The following is a 15,914-nucleotide window of genomic DNA, read 5'->3' on the forward strand; positions in this document are numbered from 1 at the left end:
CTGCCTTCTGAGCTTCACCCTCACTGGGTCATAGTTCACAAGGGCTTGTCATGGTAGTGACCTCTACTCTGCCTCAGCCAGGACACTTCCTAAACACCAGCTACACCACTTTACAACTTGCTTACAATCCATGGACAGGTCTCTCCTAATGTCAGGAGGAACCCAAGACCTCATCCTAACAGCTCAAAGACCCTTACATCCAATCCTTGCATTTCTTAACACCTTCTTCCCCACTAAGCTCTAAATTCTAATTATACCAAGCTACTTGCAGCTCAAAATGCATCACGAACTTTCCCCTTTCTTTGCACAGATTACTCTCTTTAGTTAGAACGCTGTCCTCCCTGTGAACCCTCTCCTACATGACATCCATCAAATATCACCTCCTCTGGGAAGTCTTTTTTGACTCCCTCCTAACTCCCACCAACACTGAGTGTGGTGCTCTTCCTATACATTCCCCAGCCACCTCCCCTTATCTCTACCATAATAGCTATCATGCCAAGGGCCAATTGTTTGTTTTGTCTCTCTGCTCTACCAGAGACTAAATGCTAAGACGACAGTACTGTGCTTGCTTTGCTGCTGAATTCACAGCACCCAGGGCACAGCTGGCACACAAAACAGTTGTTGAAGTGAATGCTGGTTGGCAGTGTCTCCCGAACACGTAATCATGTATGTCATAATTACAGAGCAGCTTCGCTGTTTATTGTGGAGCCCTGAAGTTCTATTGTTTTATCCTTTACTTTCCTTTTCCATTCCCCTACCCCTTTGAGGATAAAATTCTCAGAAAGAAGAAGGGAAAGGAAACTGGCACTTAATTTACTGCAAGCACTGATCATGACGGCACAAATAGGTAAGGGGGACTTTAGTTTGCCCTGAAAAACATGTCAAAACCAAAGCCTGTTGCTTCAACTCGATTCCACAGTGGACAAAGGCCAGGGGTCAGGATATGGATGTCTAAAATGTACTTCTGCACTGCAGAGGAAAGGGGAAGCCTAATTTAAATGACTGAATTTCTATTTTTTTTTTCAATTCTGCATTTAATTTCTACCCATGATTCCAGTTGGGGACATTTGTATTTTCTATTAAATTAAAAACGAAAACAAAACCTTGACCCTACGGAGATGGCTACTGAGAAAAGTGCTTTTACAAGCTCAGAGCATTAGCTCGGAAGAGCCACAGGATTTCATTTTGCTGGCCAGCGAAAGGGCTGCCTTTGTGTCCTGAGGGCACAGAAGAGCAGAGTCAGGCTCAGGTGGTAAAGAACTTGCCTAAAGTCACACAGCCAGTTTGTGTGAAAGCTGACAGTCACATCCATGATGTTAAGTTGTTGTCCATCTTTATTACATGGTGCTACTTCTAAGTACTCAGAGATGGGGGCCTTGAGGCAATGCTTAGAAGGCAGAAATGGCTGCCTCCCATCCCACCCAACCCAGCAGCTCCCGCCCTGAGATGCACTCACGTTGGCTGTCAGTTGGGTGGTCAATGCCGAAACCTTCTCCTGGGAGGCATCCAGTTCCCGCCGCAGTTTGCGAATCTAAAGATGACAAGGCACAGTTACTTGCTTTGGGGAGTCTGTTTCTAGGCTGAGCTGGGTGAAATAATTGATAATAGTGAAAGAGGAGATTCAACTAGCAATGGTTCCTTACCTCTGACTGGCACTTTTCTTCTGGCTGTAAATAAATCACAAAGGAAATTAGACTAGTTGAGAAGCAAAGAACAGTACATTCCAGCCTATGGGGGAGCAGCAAATTTGGATACTCAGAAAAATCTGGAAGACTTATTTTCTTTTCTGGTATATTTCTCTGGCTAAACTGGTTCAATTAAGTTGATCCATCTACAGAATATCCTCTTAAGAAATAAGAAAGAATTAGAATAATATTCCAGCCGATTGTGAGGAGCCACCCAGCCTCCACATGGAGATGGGCTAAAGGAAGGTGCTTGGGAAAAGGTATGCATGACAAGGACACGAGCCAGCATTGGGGAGTAAAAACACAAGATGCTAAATTTAAACAGTTTTTAAAGTCTAAACATATCCCATGCAATACTGGGGATACACTTACACTAAAAGTTTATTTGTTGTTGACCTGAACTTCAGATTTAATTGGATGTTCTGTATTTTATCTGGCAAGCCCATCTAGGGGGCAGGGGTTGATTCTGTCCCCATTTTCTCCCTCATCTGACCTCCCTAGGGTGCTACAGTAGGAGCAGAGGGGGCAGAAAGGCCTTAGAGTGAAGGGCTGGAAGCTCCTGTTCATCCAGCCTGCTGGCTCCACAGCTTGTGAAGATACCATGGCCTTCACTTCCTGCTGTGCCACCTTGAGTCCTTCAGTTACCTGAAATTCCTGGGAGTAACGGTGAACCTGTGAAACTTCTTACTGGTAAAGCCCTCCTTGCTGCCAGTGGTAACACAGGTACTGGCCAGAAAGAAACTATAAGACTCTCTCTTCCCACATGGGGAACCCACATGAGCTGGAGGAAACTGCTACAGGAGGAACCTTTCTTTGTCTCTTCTCTGGTTCCCATAGGGGCTCATAAGGAAGGACTCAACCCTCTACCCATTTCCTGGAAATGCTGGAAATATTCCTGCCCTTCTGTCCACCCACCACTCAGGGATGGAGGAGTGACTTGGGAGCCAGGGATAGGAGTAAATATCAATGAGAACATTACCTTGTCCTTAGGTTCTCAGTGAGTACCCTAATCTAAGTATACTAGTAATTACCCCAATATTTTTAGGAATCAATATCTGGCTCTAGTGGGTACTTCTGATAGTTAAGAGCACAAAAGGGAAATGATTCATTAGATCCTGTAGACCCACACACATAAGCGAGAGCAGGTGGGCAGCTGTTTTCTGTCTCATCTTCCTTCACACCAGGCTCCCCAGTGCCCTTCTTCCTGATCCCGCTCAAGATCTCCTTTCTCCAGGCTGGTACTAACTAAAGCAACTCACTTTTAAGGATCGGAGGCCAAATTATTTAATCTTTGAAAAGTAGGTTTTTTTGTATGCTGTTTCTGAGGTTTGGAGAGGTTAAGTATAATACCTAAAATCACACAGTGACAATCTCTTCCTCTGAGAAACTCAGAAGAAGGTACTTCCATCTCAATGCTCAGACTTGCCTCTCAGATAACACTGTCACAACTCTTTTTGTCCATTTGTCCATTATCCATCCATCTAACAAATATTAATATCCCCACTACCATCTAACAAATATTGATTGATTTCTGACTTGGTGCAATGTTTTAAGGTCCTAGGACAGAGTTAAGAACAAGTGACAAGTCTCTAACCTTGTGCTGCTTATATCCTGATAATAATAAGCAACACTGACTGAATGCTTGCCATGTGCCAGACTCTTCTAAGCACTTTATTTTCATGATTCACTGATTCCTTATGATAACCCTTTAAGTGTGTACTAATTCTATTGCTTTTTTTTTTCATATGAGAAAACTGAGGCATAGAGAGATTAAGGAATTTTCCCACAGCTGATGAGTGACAGAGCTGGGGTGATCCAAGGCAATCTAGTCAGCCTATGGGCATATCCAGCACATGCTCCTTCTCTTGTACTACAGCTACATTCTCAAGGAAATGTTCCAGAACTGAGTCCTGTGACTTCTAAGTCTGATCTAATGAAGAAAATAGTGAGAATGTCACAGCTATCTAACATATGGGAGGCTGCCGGGGGCCTGTTAGCATGCTGAAGCACCCACAGGACCAGCCCCACTTTTAAGCTATTCTGTTTACAAGTTTTTAACAGTCTTGGCCACTGTCTGCCACTGTGCCCACCTGTCGCTAAGGCTGGGCCAACAAAAGTCATGTGTTCTGCATCTTGCCACCAGCTACTGCTGATCTTCTTTACACGTGGGAGCCCCATGTGGAGCTTCGGGCCTCCATCTGTTCCACAGTTCCCCTGGGAACTTCACTGCTCTTCCCTCCCAATGAAGAAAGCAAGTCTGCTGCCACCTGTGGCCTCTGAGATTCTCTCTACTCCAAGGGCTGGCCATGACTTCTCCATGGCTATTATTTAGCATCATGGTGCCTTTTTTTTTTTTCATTTGTAATTAAAATTGCAGGCAAATTTCAGACAGAAGAGCATTTTTGAATATCCAAGAATTATAGAGATTTCAAGGGAAGAAGCTGCTATCCTCTAATTAGAGACCTAAGACTCTCAGCTAGTAAGCAAATTCCTTGGTCTGAGTCTGTGGCGACTGAAGAGACCAAAGATGACACCTTAGCATTTACAAAGGGGGCTGAGCATTGTTTCTGCATTTCATCACCTCTCAGAAGCTAATAATAGACAGGGGACCACACATCACTGCTAGGTGGTGGCAGAGTCTAGCCAGACTTGCAATTTTTTCTTAAAACTGGCAGACTGCTCTAGTGTGAAAACATTCTAATGTTAGTCTATTTTTTTTTAAAGTCTGCAAAAGCAATCTATAGTCTCAGAGCAGGCACATGTAAGAATGGTAAATGGGAGATTTTGACTAAGTGAAGGTCAGAGGTTCTAGAGACTCACACATCGCCTTGCTCAGATTTTTGATATTGAAGGCAAAACTGAGACATCCTGAATAATGGTAATTTGTCCAAAGTCAAGGGGAGAATAAGCTAAGATTAGACCTTGGGTTTCTAGAAATAGAAATAGAATAGACTAGAAATAGAATTAAAAATTATTATTATAGGTCTTTGGTAATTTGTTGAATTCATAGCAACTCAGAAAGGTCAATTTCAAATGTTATGAAAACATTGTCTTTATGCAACACACCCAGAACAGCAGCTACTAGAAGCCAGGCCTTTACTGCAAGAGCTTCTGGCAGTTGGCATGAATGAGGTGCCCCAGGAATTACATGTGATGGCTTCCGAGATCTGAACGCTCACAAGTGGAAAAGGCATGCTCTTTTCCTTCTCTGAGAAGGGTCTACTTGTCTTTGCATTGACAGAAGCCCCTGGATTTGCCACTGGGGAAACATGGGGCACTACAACATCCGCTATGGCTGCTCTGTACCAACCCCAGGAAACTAGAGTCCCATGTCCCTCTGGTGCCTCCAGCTTCCACTTTGGGCAATAGGCTCCTTTCTCTCCTAATCCATATCCTTGGGGCTTGGGCCAGTGCCTGGCATATCAATGGTGCCAGTAAATACCGTTGAAGTGAATGTAGGTTAGAAAGCACTATTTTTGGTATCTACATCCAAAAATTTTATTCTAGAAGAAAGAACTTTGTTTATCTACTGGCTAACAGCTAGAAGACCGTCTCTATGCTTTCTTAGTAGATAATGATTTCATTAACCCCTCCCATGGTTACTATATATAAAACCTTTAAGAGGAAAGCCAGGACCCAATGATGAAATTTCAGACAAAATAATCAACTAAAGAGACACAACTGTGGAGCTGGAAGGGTGAGGTAGGTAGGAACAGAAGCAAAAGTTGCTAGGGTCCTTCAAATCAGACTGTATCAGCAATCACCAATGTGTTCACTAATAAGAAACAATGAAGTCCTGGTGTCTCTCTCACTTGATTCTGGCAGGATCACTTATTTTCAAAGAGCCACATGCAGTGCATCCTGTTATATAGCCCAGAAACCCAGAATTCTCAACACCTGAATGATTAAAGCATGTGCTTCCTTGGAATTAAAAGGCTAAAGGATTAACAAAGCAATGTTTTTTTTCCTGTAGGAATTCCCAAATTAATATTTTTAAGATAAATAGCATATAGCTATAAAAAAGTAAGTTCCACTGAACAAATCCTGTAGTACTGAAAATCCAAATGTGTTGGGTTATATTTGCATTTTGTTTAACAGCCTTCTCAGCGATGACAGTCGGCCTTTAGGAACGTTTGTCCTGAGCTGTGTGGGCCATGTTTAACATAATGCATGCACTTTCTCCTTTCTTTCAAACTGACTTTTTGAAAACCTACTAGGTGCTAGGCACTGTCCTCAGCACTAGGAATAAAAAAGTTCTCATCTCCCAGGAGTTTTTATTGCAGTGAAATGTAATGTTCAAACCATTTAGTCCTCAATACAACTCTATAAGGTAAAAATTGCTGTTCTTTCTACTTAACAGAAAAAGAAACTGAGGCAGACAGAGGATTAATGAACTGTTCAAAGCCTTTCTTTTCCATGCTGACCAGCAGGTGGCCAAGGCTTCTCACACATTCTGACAAAAGCACCGTATGAACAAAACAGCCAGTTCCTGATTTGTTGGTTGGTATATTATAATTAATAGCTGCTTGTGAATTTCAAATCTAGTTCCCTAATTATTTGATCCCCTTATCATGGAAATGCTCTCTCCAGGAGCAATGTTCATTGTATTTTATTCCTGACACATTTGATAAAGGAATCCAAGCTCTCATGATCATAGCCAATGGCACTGATTTATACTCACTGTAGAATAAATGGACGAGGTGCTGGAAACCAAGGAGAGCGAGGATCCGTGAACTATTAAAAGAAAAAACAAAGTGAATTGCACAGCTGGCTGCTATGGAACCAGAAAAGGGAGTGGGGAGCAGGAAATCAGAATTGGAGGACACTGTCAGGCTCAGCATGGTAGTCTCACCTCGGCCTGGGTTGGTGACAGGTCAGGGTGAAATAAGAAATAGTTTGTGAGGCTGGGAATGGGGCTCAGTGGTAGAGCGCTTGCCTAGCATGTGGGAGGCCCTGCATTCAGTCCCCAGCACAAATAGAAAAAAAAGAGGAAAGAGGCATATTCCTTGCGGTAGCCTGTGGTAACTCATGATTCCACTATTCAGGGGAAATCTGCTACTATTCTAGCATATTTTATTCTACTTTTTTTTTTCTAATGTCATTCCTTTATGGGTTGAGATTGCATTGCACATGTATTTCTGCGATATATATATATATTTTATACCCTGTGCTGTATATTCAAAAAGATGAACAGATTAGCAGAATATGTGGTTCAAAAACATTCACTGAAGTACAGATCCTGCATTGAATTTCTATTGTTTCTGCAAAGTAACAAGCAAAGTAGTATCCTTTTTTCTGTTTGCAACTAATACTTTCTGACTTAGATCCTACTTGTATAGCCTTATCACCTCTCCAGCCAGTAGAGATATTTTATTATTCTTATTTTAAAGCCTGGTTTTTCTAGGTCTAGGTGTTCTGGATGCCTTCTCTTTTAGAAAGCCAGGTTCTTATTCTCTCGGTAACTTCTTGATAACTTATTTCAAAGACTGAACTATTCCTGCTTTCAGACTTCTGAATGAAAACTTTGAATTAGGCCCCACTGTTCTGACCACAGGTGGGATGCCTATACTTCTGTTCTGCATGATAACCTGCAACCTGAAGCAGAATTCTCAGAAGCAACTTTTTTAAAAAAAATAATTTTATTTTATTTATTTATTTATTTTTATATGTGGTGCTGAGGATTGAACCCAGGGCCTTGCACGTGCTAGGTAAGCACTCTACCGCTGAGCCACAACCCTAGCCCTCAGAAGCAAGTTTAACCATGCACTTATGACAGTCACCTACCACTCAAGATGTGAGCTCATCCCAACAATAGAAGCTACTTGCCAGTGAACCACCAAATGAACAGTGCAGCCTATTACTTGGACGCCTATCTCTGGTCTTTCCAGTAAACCCTCCCTGACCTCCCATTCTTCTTTTATTTGTTCCTATCATACTATGACTCCTTCCCTTCTCTCCCAATCATGCCTTGGAATCTCTCTGCCTGTACCTTCTAGCCTTGGAATCTCTCTGCCTGTGCACTTCTCTTTGTTGGGATGCCCCTATTAGTGCCCAACCAAATAAGGAGTGTGCGAACAATGTCCTCTCCAAAAAGTCTTTCATTGCCTCCCTGCCGTCTGCATCTTCTACCCTCAGAGCTCTGCGATTGCTATCCTGGCCTCTTCTCACTCAGCAGGTACCTGTTCCTCTGAGGCTGACTCCGCCCACCATTCCTGTCCCTCCTCTTTGGCAATGCACTGAGTTCTAGATATTTTCCTCCATTCTTCCTCCATCCATGACAAATCTGACTCATACCTATAAAACTCAGTTTAAGGTGTTAACGGCCAACAGTGGCTTTCAGTGTTAACATGTCCACACATTAACAGAGGCTCTAAAGCCCCAAAGTAGCAGCCTAATGTTCCACAAGGGTAAGTTACTTCAACTGCAGGACCCAGAAGGAAGAGGCCAGACTCCATCAGAGGTTGGGTCAGGTGGAATGTGCATAACACATGGCCACCCTTCCGTCACTGGCATGACAGCCCTGTCACAGGCCAGCTCCAGAGGGCTACCACAGCCTTTCGCTATTGGAAAATGGAAGTGCTTTCTCTTCTCTCCCTATATCTTATAACATAAACTCACTGAAGGAGATTAGGCAGCAACTCAGGGCAAGCTTACGGCCCCAGGCAGAGGAGCGCAACTGGCGGCTTAAGGTGCAGTCCCTTGTTTTTCACCATAATTAACTCCTCTCTCGGTAAAAAGCAAGGGCAAGGCTTTGGTCTAAAGAGACCCTGTGAGGGGCTGGGGCTGGGGCTCAGCAGTAGTGCACTTGCTTGGCATGTGTGAGGCACTGGGTTTGATTCTCATCACCACATATAAGTAAATAAAGTCTTAAAAAAAAAAAAAAAAGACCCAGAGTCAACCAAAACTGAGTGTGCCTGGCCTGAGCCACTGTAGCTGCTCCTCCTCCAAGTGACCTGAGTCAAGCCGGAGCCTGGTTGTGCGGCAGATATCCGAAACTAAAACAGCTAAAGTGTGCCATGTAATTATGCTCCTAGTCTCTGTGCCTCCAAAATTTTATAGCTTCAAGGAACCACAGGGAAACCTAGGCTATCTTTGCCACTGAGGAATCAGAAACTCAGAGAGGTTAAAAAAATCTTGCTTAAGGTCTCACATGACAACTCAAGAATGGGATATTGAATCTGGAGACTACTTTGTCCTTGGTGACCAGGTCTATTGGTCTCTTCTCTTCTCTTCTTTCTCTCTTTCTCTTTCTCTCTCTCTCTCTCTCTCTCTCTCTCTCTCTCTCTCTCTCTCTCTCTCTCTCTCTTTTTCTTTTCTTTTTGAAAAGTTTTCCAGTGTATTTTAGAATAATTGCCTAATACCTTTGTTTAATCTATACGGAAGCAACATCCAGGACTGAAGTTTGTGAATAAAGAAACTTTAGACCTCTTCACAGAATGTAGAGCTTCTAGACAGAATCAAATGACTGGGCATACTCCAATTAATAGAGTAGTCAAATGTCACACTTGGGAATCAATCTCTCTCTCTCTCTCTCTCTCTTTCTCTCTCTCTCTCTCTCTCTCACACACACACACACACATGCACACACTTCTACTATTAAAGCATTTTCTCATTTATACTATTGTTTAAAATAATCCTTATTACCACAGAGAATTTGCAGATAATAATCCCAGACTATGCAGGAGTTTCTATCCTTAATTAGAAAATGAGTAAATCAAGGCCCAGAGTGGTCAAGTGATGTGGCCAAAGGCACACAGCCAGTCAGAGGCAAAGAGAAAACCTAGGCATCACACTCTAATTCTCATTCCACAGTTGGGTACCATGGAAGGAGAGAGAAAAAAATGGTCCCCGCCTCTGAGCCAGCAGAGGAAGCATGACAGAGCAGAGAACACACTCATGAAGGGCTAGACCTTGCCTGAGAAAGGTGAAAGAGGAAAAAAAAAAAAAAAAAAGCTATGTAAATCAAATGTGAATGTAGGATTGAGTAAAAAGAGAGCTGGGACTCAAGAGGCTTAGGACCTCATTCTGCACGTCACATCTGTCTCAATTTTGTCATTAAAAAAAAAAAATGGGGATGAGAGAAATGGCCCTTGGGGAGAAGGATATAAGATGACAATTACAGCAGTAGCTACCATTGATGGAGCACTTACGATAAGCCCCTTTCAGAGTTATTTGTTAAATGCTTTCCAGGATTTATCTTGCCCAATCTTCACTTCAATCCTCTGAGGCAGGTACAATTATTTTCCACATTTTAGCAAACAGGAAACAGGCTGATGAGAGTCAACCCCTTCCCTGAAGCCACAGTGCAAACCATGGGGGTGACAGGATCTGCATCATGACCCTAACTCAGGGGCTAGGAACACGAGCATGATGCAGGACAAGACTTCCTCCTTACTAAGCTGCTCTGCTGCTGGGGAGTCTGTGTGAACTGACAGGATGGGGGTCTCTTGGCTTTCAGATTATAGCAGTTCTTAGTCATGACTGATAAAATCATGTTTGTTTGTTTGTTTTTGTGCAAAGACAACCATCTTAAAAATGCACCCAGCATTCCTCAAAGTATACGCTACTAAAATTGATTTTAAGATTGCAGTGTTTTCTTTTTTGGGAGTACCAGGGATTGAACTTGAGGGCACTCAACCACTGAGCCACATCCCCTGCCCTATTAAAAAATTTTATTTAGAGATAGGATCTCACTGAGTTGCTTAGTGCCTCACTATTGCTGAAGCTAGCTTCGAATTCTGATCTTCCTGCCTCAGCCTCCTGAGCTGCTGGGAGATTGCAGTGTTTTCTGATAAAAATTAATTTATCTGAAATAATTTTGAAGGGTCTTGCATCTGGGCCATTCCTGCAACTAACCTAGCATTCCCACTTACCTTCAAACTGGTAAGTACTGATTCAAATGTACAACCACCTCACACAAACAACTTGCGCTAATTCTAAGTTTCTATTCTGCTTTATGGCATAGAATACACAAGGCCATATTATAAAGAGGTTCTATTTGGTCCAAATGTGAAATATTTGCATCCAGAGGAATTGAAAAGACCTGGTTAACACAAGTTCTATTTTGTTTTGTAATGTTAACAGTCTCAGGAGAAACAATATCACTGATAGTAGACTTCCCCAAGGATGAAAACGTTCCATGTCCCCAAGCACATTGACAGCAGTCCCTACCTTTTCCTCCAAAGTTTGATTTTTTTTTTTTACCCCTGTGCTTCAATTCCTTGTCACTATAAATCATCATGTTTTTGAATATCTGGATTCTGCTTGTGGGTAAGCTCTTTTATCACTGTCATTTTGACATCCCAGATACTGCACAGTTGGGCTGCCTGTCAGCTTTTATTTTTTTCATCTGGAACCAACCTATCTGATGATGACACTGGAATGGTCCCAGAACTTTCTGAGGCTAACTGTGCTTGTTTGGACAAGTTTCAGTACTGAATGTGGTTCACTCAGGTGTACACAGGGTAGAGAAGATGGACGCAATGCAGGATCAACTCATCACATGAGAGTTATCATCAGGGAGGTTGGAAAATGCTTGGTGGCCATGCTTGGCTAATAGGGAACCAGGAAAAGCTCAAGACAGACTGCATCTTCCTTCACCTTGGGGGTCGATGTCTCCTCCACTAGACTGCTCTGAGCAGTTAGAATATTCATTTTTAGTTCTTAAATCAAGGAAAAAACCCTCAGTAACCCAGGCTCCTCCCCTCCTTAGTCCTCTGTTCCTGCAGGTTCCCATATATGGATTTACAGAGTCAAGTCTGCACGCTGGATGTCATGGATGCAAATGATACATAAATCACGGGGACAGTATTAAGTCGCCAAGATTAACCAGGGAGCAACTGTTCCGTAACTAAATTCTTTAAAACTTTTGTTTAAAAGAACATTAGGAGAAAGCAGATGCCTTTATGCTTCTTTCCCTTTGATTTGGGATTTCCTAAATAACTATAAATTTGTTCTTTCCTATTGGTCAGATGGGAGACATATAGCTCCACTCACAGGGACTAGGAGCAGAAGGAGGCACCTATGACTTGCCCCCTATCTTTTTTTTGTCACTGGCAAAAAATAGCACAAACAGAGGTATAGCCCTCAGCTGCCTCTGCTTGCCCCAGACTCTATCCCCGGCTGGAGACATTAAGCTGCCAGGAAACCAACGCTGAACGTCTGTCTAGAGGCTGTGACATGTAATCATGTTATTGCATTAACATTTATATGTCTTATCTCATCTAATTCTCAGGCTTGCATGAGCTGAATACTGTTATTACTCCCAATTTATCAGTGATAAAATAGGAGAAACAACTTGCCCAGGATCGTATACCTAAGGAATTGAGGATCCGGAATTTAAACTCTGCTGGTCTGACTCCATATTCTTATTCACTGGTCACTGGGGCCTGCCTTCACTGTCCTACGCACCCAGTCTTTGGGGGTGGGGTGACGTCCCTCGAAAGCATTTTGACCATTCGTCCCCTAACTCAGTCCTTGGGTGATGGAGCAAAGAGAAAGATGAGTAGTGTGACTTGTGAGGAGGCTGACAAAGTTGTCCACAGAACTTTTCTTCTACAATTCTGATTAAAATGAACAAAACATAAAAACTCAACCCAAAAAAAGCACAGTTGGCAACCAAAGAAGGAAAAGGGTAAAAATGAATGCAATAAATTAAAAAGAAAGAAAGTAGTACTAGAGACAGAAAATTCTGGAGCAGAGCAGAGAGGCATGGTGCCCAGCCCCCAGAGCTACATAGGTCCGTCAACACAGGGAACAAACTCTCCCGTGACTCTGCCAGGAAGGCGAGCCAGTGGCTGGGTCTCAGGATGGAGGTGCCTGCCAAGAAGCTGTGGCCCTAGTCCAGGACAGAGAGGCCTAGAGCAGAACTCAGTCAGTGCTGAGGGCCACCAGTGTGATTTCAGCAGCCTCTTTCCTAAAGTCCTAAAAGGCCAATTAAAAGTCAGGTCTTACTATTCAGAATTCCCCTCCCCAGAGGAGGAGGGAGAGTTAGAGGAACTCACAAGTGGGGCATCAGGCCAACAGAGTAAACCCAGCATAGAGGACGCTCACCCAAGCGCTGAGTATCCTAGGAGATGGCAAATCCCTTTCCTTACCTTCCTCAAACCCATCCCGGAAGGAACCCGAACGGCTCATGGTTCTGCTCTTCTCATCCAAGGACATGGAGCTATTCCGGAAGCGGCTATCAGTGTACGGATCATACTGCCCATCGGCGTTGGACAGGCTGTGGGTTCTCAGCATGGTGGGGTTGGACAAACTCATCTGGGTGACAGTGGTGGGGCTCGCTGGGATGAAAGGAACAGAATCAAATGTTGCAAATTCATGTCTCTGTTCAAATCCCAGATGGGGACAGAGAGGAGACTCCTTATCATCAGCCATACGCGCTCCTGCCAACTTCTCTCCCTTGTCTATTTTCTAAAAGGTAGTCGAATCAGCCTAGGAGCTACACACTTAGAGCTAAAAATATGGGAGGGAAGGCGGGTCAGTTCCAAAGCAAGGCTCTGGGCCTTGGCGTTCCAACTTGGCACGTTCAGACAAGCCAGTGTCACCTTCCAGGCATGAGCTAATTACTCCCCGGGCTCATCTGGAACAATTCTCTCTAAAGCCAAAAGCCCAAAATAGTCCAACCAGGCTTTTGATCAGATGGGAAGCATTTGTGCATGACAAGAATCTCTTGCTGCAAAGAGTTATGGCTGGGAAAGAACAATATGAACACAGGTCTCACTGCCTCGGAAAAGGAGCATTTAATAATGATGTACAAAGAGCTTCAACACGAGGGGGCACATTTACTTAGCTAAAACTAGCTTTCTGACTAAAATTTTATCCATGTCAGTATTAGTATTACACAGTATTTTCAGAGGTACCTATTGAGTTATTCAGAACTGAGTTAAACCTCACTTGATCACAAGCCACACCTATCCTTAAAGACTCTGAATTTACTATTTACAATATTCAGAAAAGGCTTCCTCTCTGAAAACTGAGAGGATACTGGAACATATTTTCCCCCTCTATCCATCCTCCACAGCTCAGCTCCCTTCCCACTGCTTCCCCAAAACCTCTACCAGTAATGCCCACTGGCACCGATCTTTTCCTAACTGTATATAATATTCACTATCTGATTCTATTCTGTTATTACATGGTTTTCCTTAAAGCTTTGGATTGTTCTCTTTTATTTTGTTTTATAGGTCTGCGTGGGTGTGTTTTTCTCTCTAGAAAAGAATCCACTGACATGTCAACAGGGACTGTGTAACAAATTCTTCTCCTTTCCCATTGTGCCAGTCAAAGCATATGTCAGCAGCAAGCACTTCCAAGAAGACTTGTTCAATCAAAACTTCACTTTTATTTCCAGCTTAATAAGGGAGCAAGAATGACCAAGCATGAGATATGCTGTAAAACCCTCTTTAAAGGTCTAAGAAATGGAATGCATTCTCTTGAAGAATGAGCTGGTCTGTTTGCCTTCCCTAAACCAATTGCAGGAAGAGAATGACTGGCTAGCGTAGCCCAAACTTTGCTAGTCTCTTTATTTCTTTTATTATCTCCTATAATCAACTACATCACTGAAGGCTGATCAGACAATGAGAGGGATGTGACTACCTTTGTATTCCAAATCCCAAGACAACCTCCTCTCTATGGATAATACAGTCTATGGCTCATGACAAGTAGCTACTCACCAAGCTGGGAAAAGTTGAATCTCGTTCCAGAGGGAGAAGTCACACTGGAGCCAGAGGAAAAAGGGGAATTGGCAGCGGTGTCCTGCAGGCCTCCAGCAGAGTGGGACCTTAACCATTCTTTTGCATCTTCTTGTGTGCGAAGCTGGGAGGTGGGAGTATACCTGGGCAGACAGAAACCAGGCTGGAATGAACTATGAACAACACTTATGAAAATGATCTGTGTGGAGCTGATGACAATATATAAAAAGAAAATATATATCCAAAGCTGGTTTAAAAAAAACCATATCCCTACACACCCTGAAACTTCTGAAGTTTCTTAAAACCTTTTATGCTACTTGGCTGCATTTGGAGAAAATTATAATTCTTTCAATTTGGAGGGAATACCTAAAGGGAAGAAGTTTGGTAAATGCTCAAAAGAGCCGTCACTGGGCGTAACTATAACATGTTGATTCACGACAGTGTCATGTCAAAACCCCCACCTTGACAGTACAGAGGCAACAGAAGGATCTGCTGTTAGAGCTTCGAGGAAGTTTCAGTTAGGTGACTCCTGGCATCTGCATTCTACAGCACAATTAAGTAGCCATGAATCACAGCACGTTAGAAAGCTGAGGTGTGAAGGGAGGGCTGAAGACACTGATGCTCACAGCAGTCGCTGCAATCTAGCACATACGAGCCTTCACAGAAGGAACCCCAAGTTACTGTGATTGGCATGAGAAGGTCTTCAGAAGTCATGTGGCCCACCTTCTGTTGTGCTCTGGAATGTACTTGGTAATGACCTTGAACATCTCATTGTGCCAGATGCCTGTATGGGCATTATCTCTCTAAAGCCTAAGATTATTCTCATCTTATGTTCTGAGAAGGTGAGCTCCCTGTCCTGTGTCACAGAGCTGAGATTTCAATCCATGTTTTCTGACTCCAAAATCCATGTTCTTTTCTTTGTACCCGCTGACAACATCTAGAATTCCTAAAGCACCCAGGACTTTTGCACTTATGACTGCTGATTAGGTAATGACAGAGATTCATTTGGCTTAAAAAAAGGGTGCAACCAGTGTGTGTTGAGGGAGTGAACTTGACAGGGAGAGCCAGAGTGAAAGGGAACACAGAAATGCTTCTTCCTGAAGGGTTTTCCTATGGTCAATGGACTTACAACTTTCTAAAGCACACTAGTTGCTTGTAAATAGATTGTCACAGATCCCTATTGTGAATTTTTCCAAATACCAATTTTTAAAAGCCACAGTAACATAATTTTGATAGGGCAGATATGTTACAGAAATATGCCATTTCAAAACATTAATATTAGAACCTAGGTTCCTTTGGGGTCAAAGAGGGGCATCAATGTCAAATTGGTATAAGGAGAGGCCGCTGCTTAAAGCATCGAGCATGGCCGCTGACAAGCTGTGCTCACAGTCGCCACATGAACTCTCAAGTACCAAAGGCCATGCTGACTTGAAGGCCATAGAGTGAATGCCCTCTCCCAGGCTGTCGGGAGATGTTAACACTCTCCTTAGAATTGACTTTACTCGGGGCTCCTATTGAAAGGAAGCATTGATACCTACCT

General features: G+C 43.1%; 1 protein-coding gene across 12 annotated transcripts in view; it reads right to left on the bottom strand.

Annotated features, from left to right (window-relative positions):
• The window catches only part of Nav2 (neuron navigator 2), a 689,076-nt gene that overhangs the window by 42,601 nt on the left and 630,561 nt on the right, over positions 1-15,914 (bottom strand). For all 12 annotated transcript variants that reach the window (XR_013437711.1, XM_078046352.1, XM_005335950.5 and 9 more), the window contains 5 exons: positions 14,357-14,517; positions 12,782-12,970; positions 6,367-6,419; positions 1,644-1,667; positions 1,457-1,531 (listed from right to left, as the gene is read on the bottom strand). Coding sequence is in view for 11 of the 12 variants with exons in the window: in XM_078046352.1 (XP_077902478.1) it covers positions 1,457-1,531; positions 1,644-1,667; positions 6,367-6,419; positions 12,782-12,970; positions 14,357-14,517 (502 nt within the window). In the remaining variant the exon portion in view is untranslated. The remainder of the gene's footprint in view (positions 1-1,456; positions 1,532-1,643; positions 1,668-6,366; positions 6,420-12,781; positions 12,971-14,356; positions 14,518-15,914) is intronic.

This window comes from Ictidomys tridecemlineatus, chromosome 4 (genome assembly GCF_052094955.1).
Source record: "Ictidomys tridecemlineatus isolate mIctTri1 chromosome 4, mIctTri1.hap1, whole genome shotgun sequence".
NCBI classification, from domain to species: domain Eukaryota; kingdom Metazoa; phylum Chordata; class Mammalia; order Rodentia; family Sciuridae; genus Ictidomys; species Ictidomys tridecemlineatus.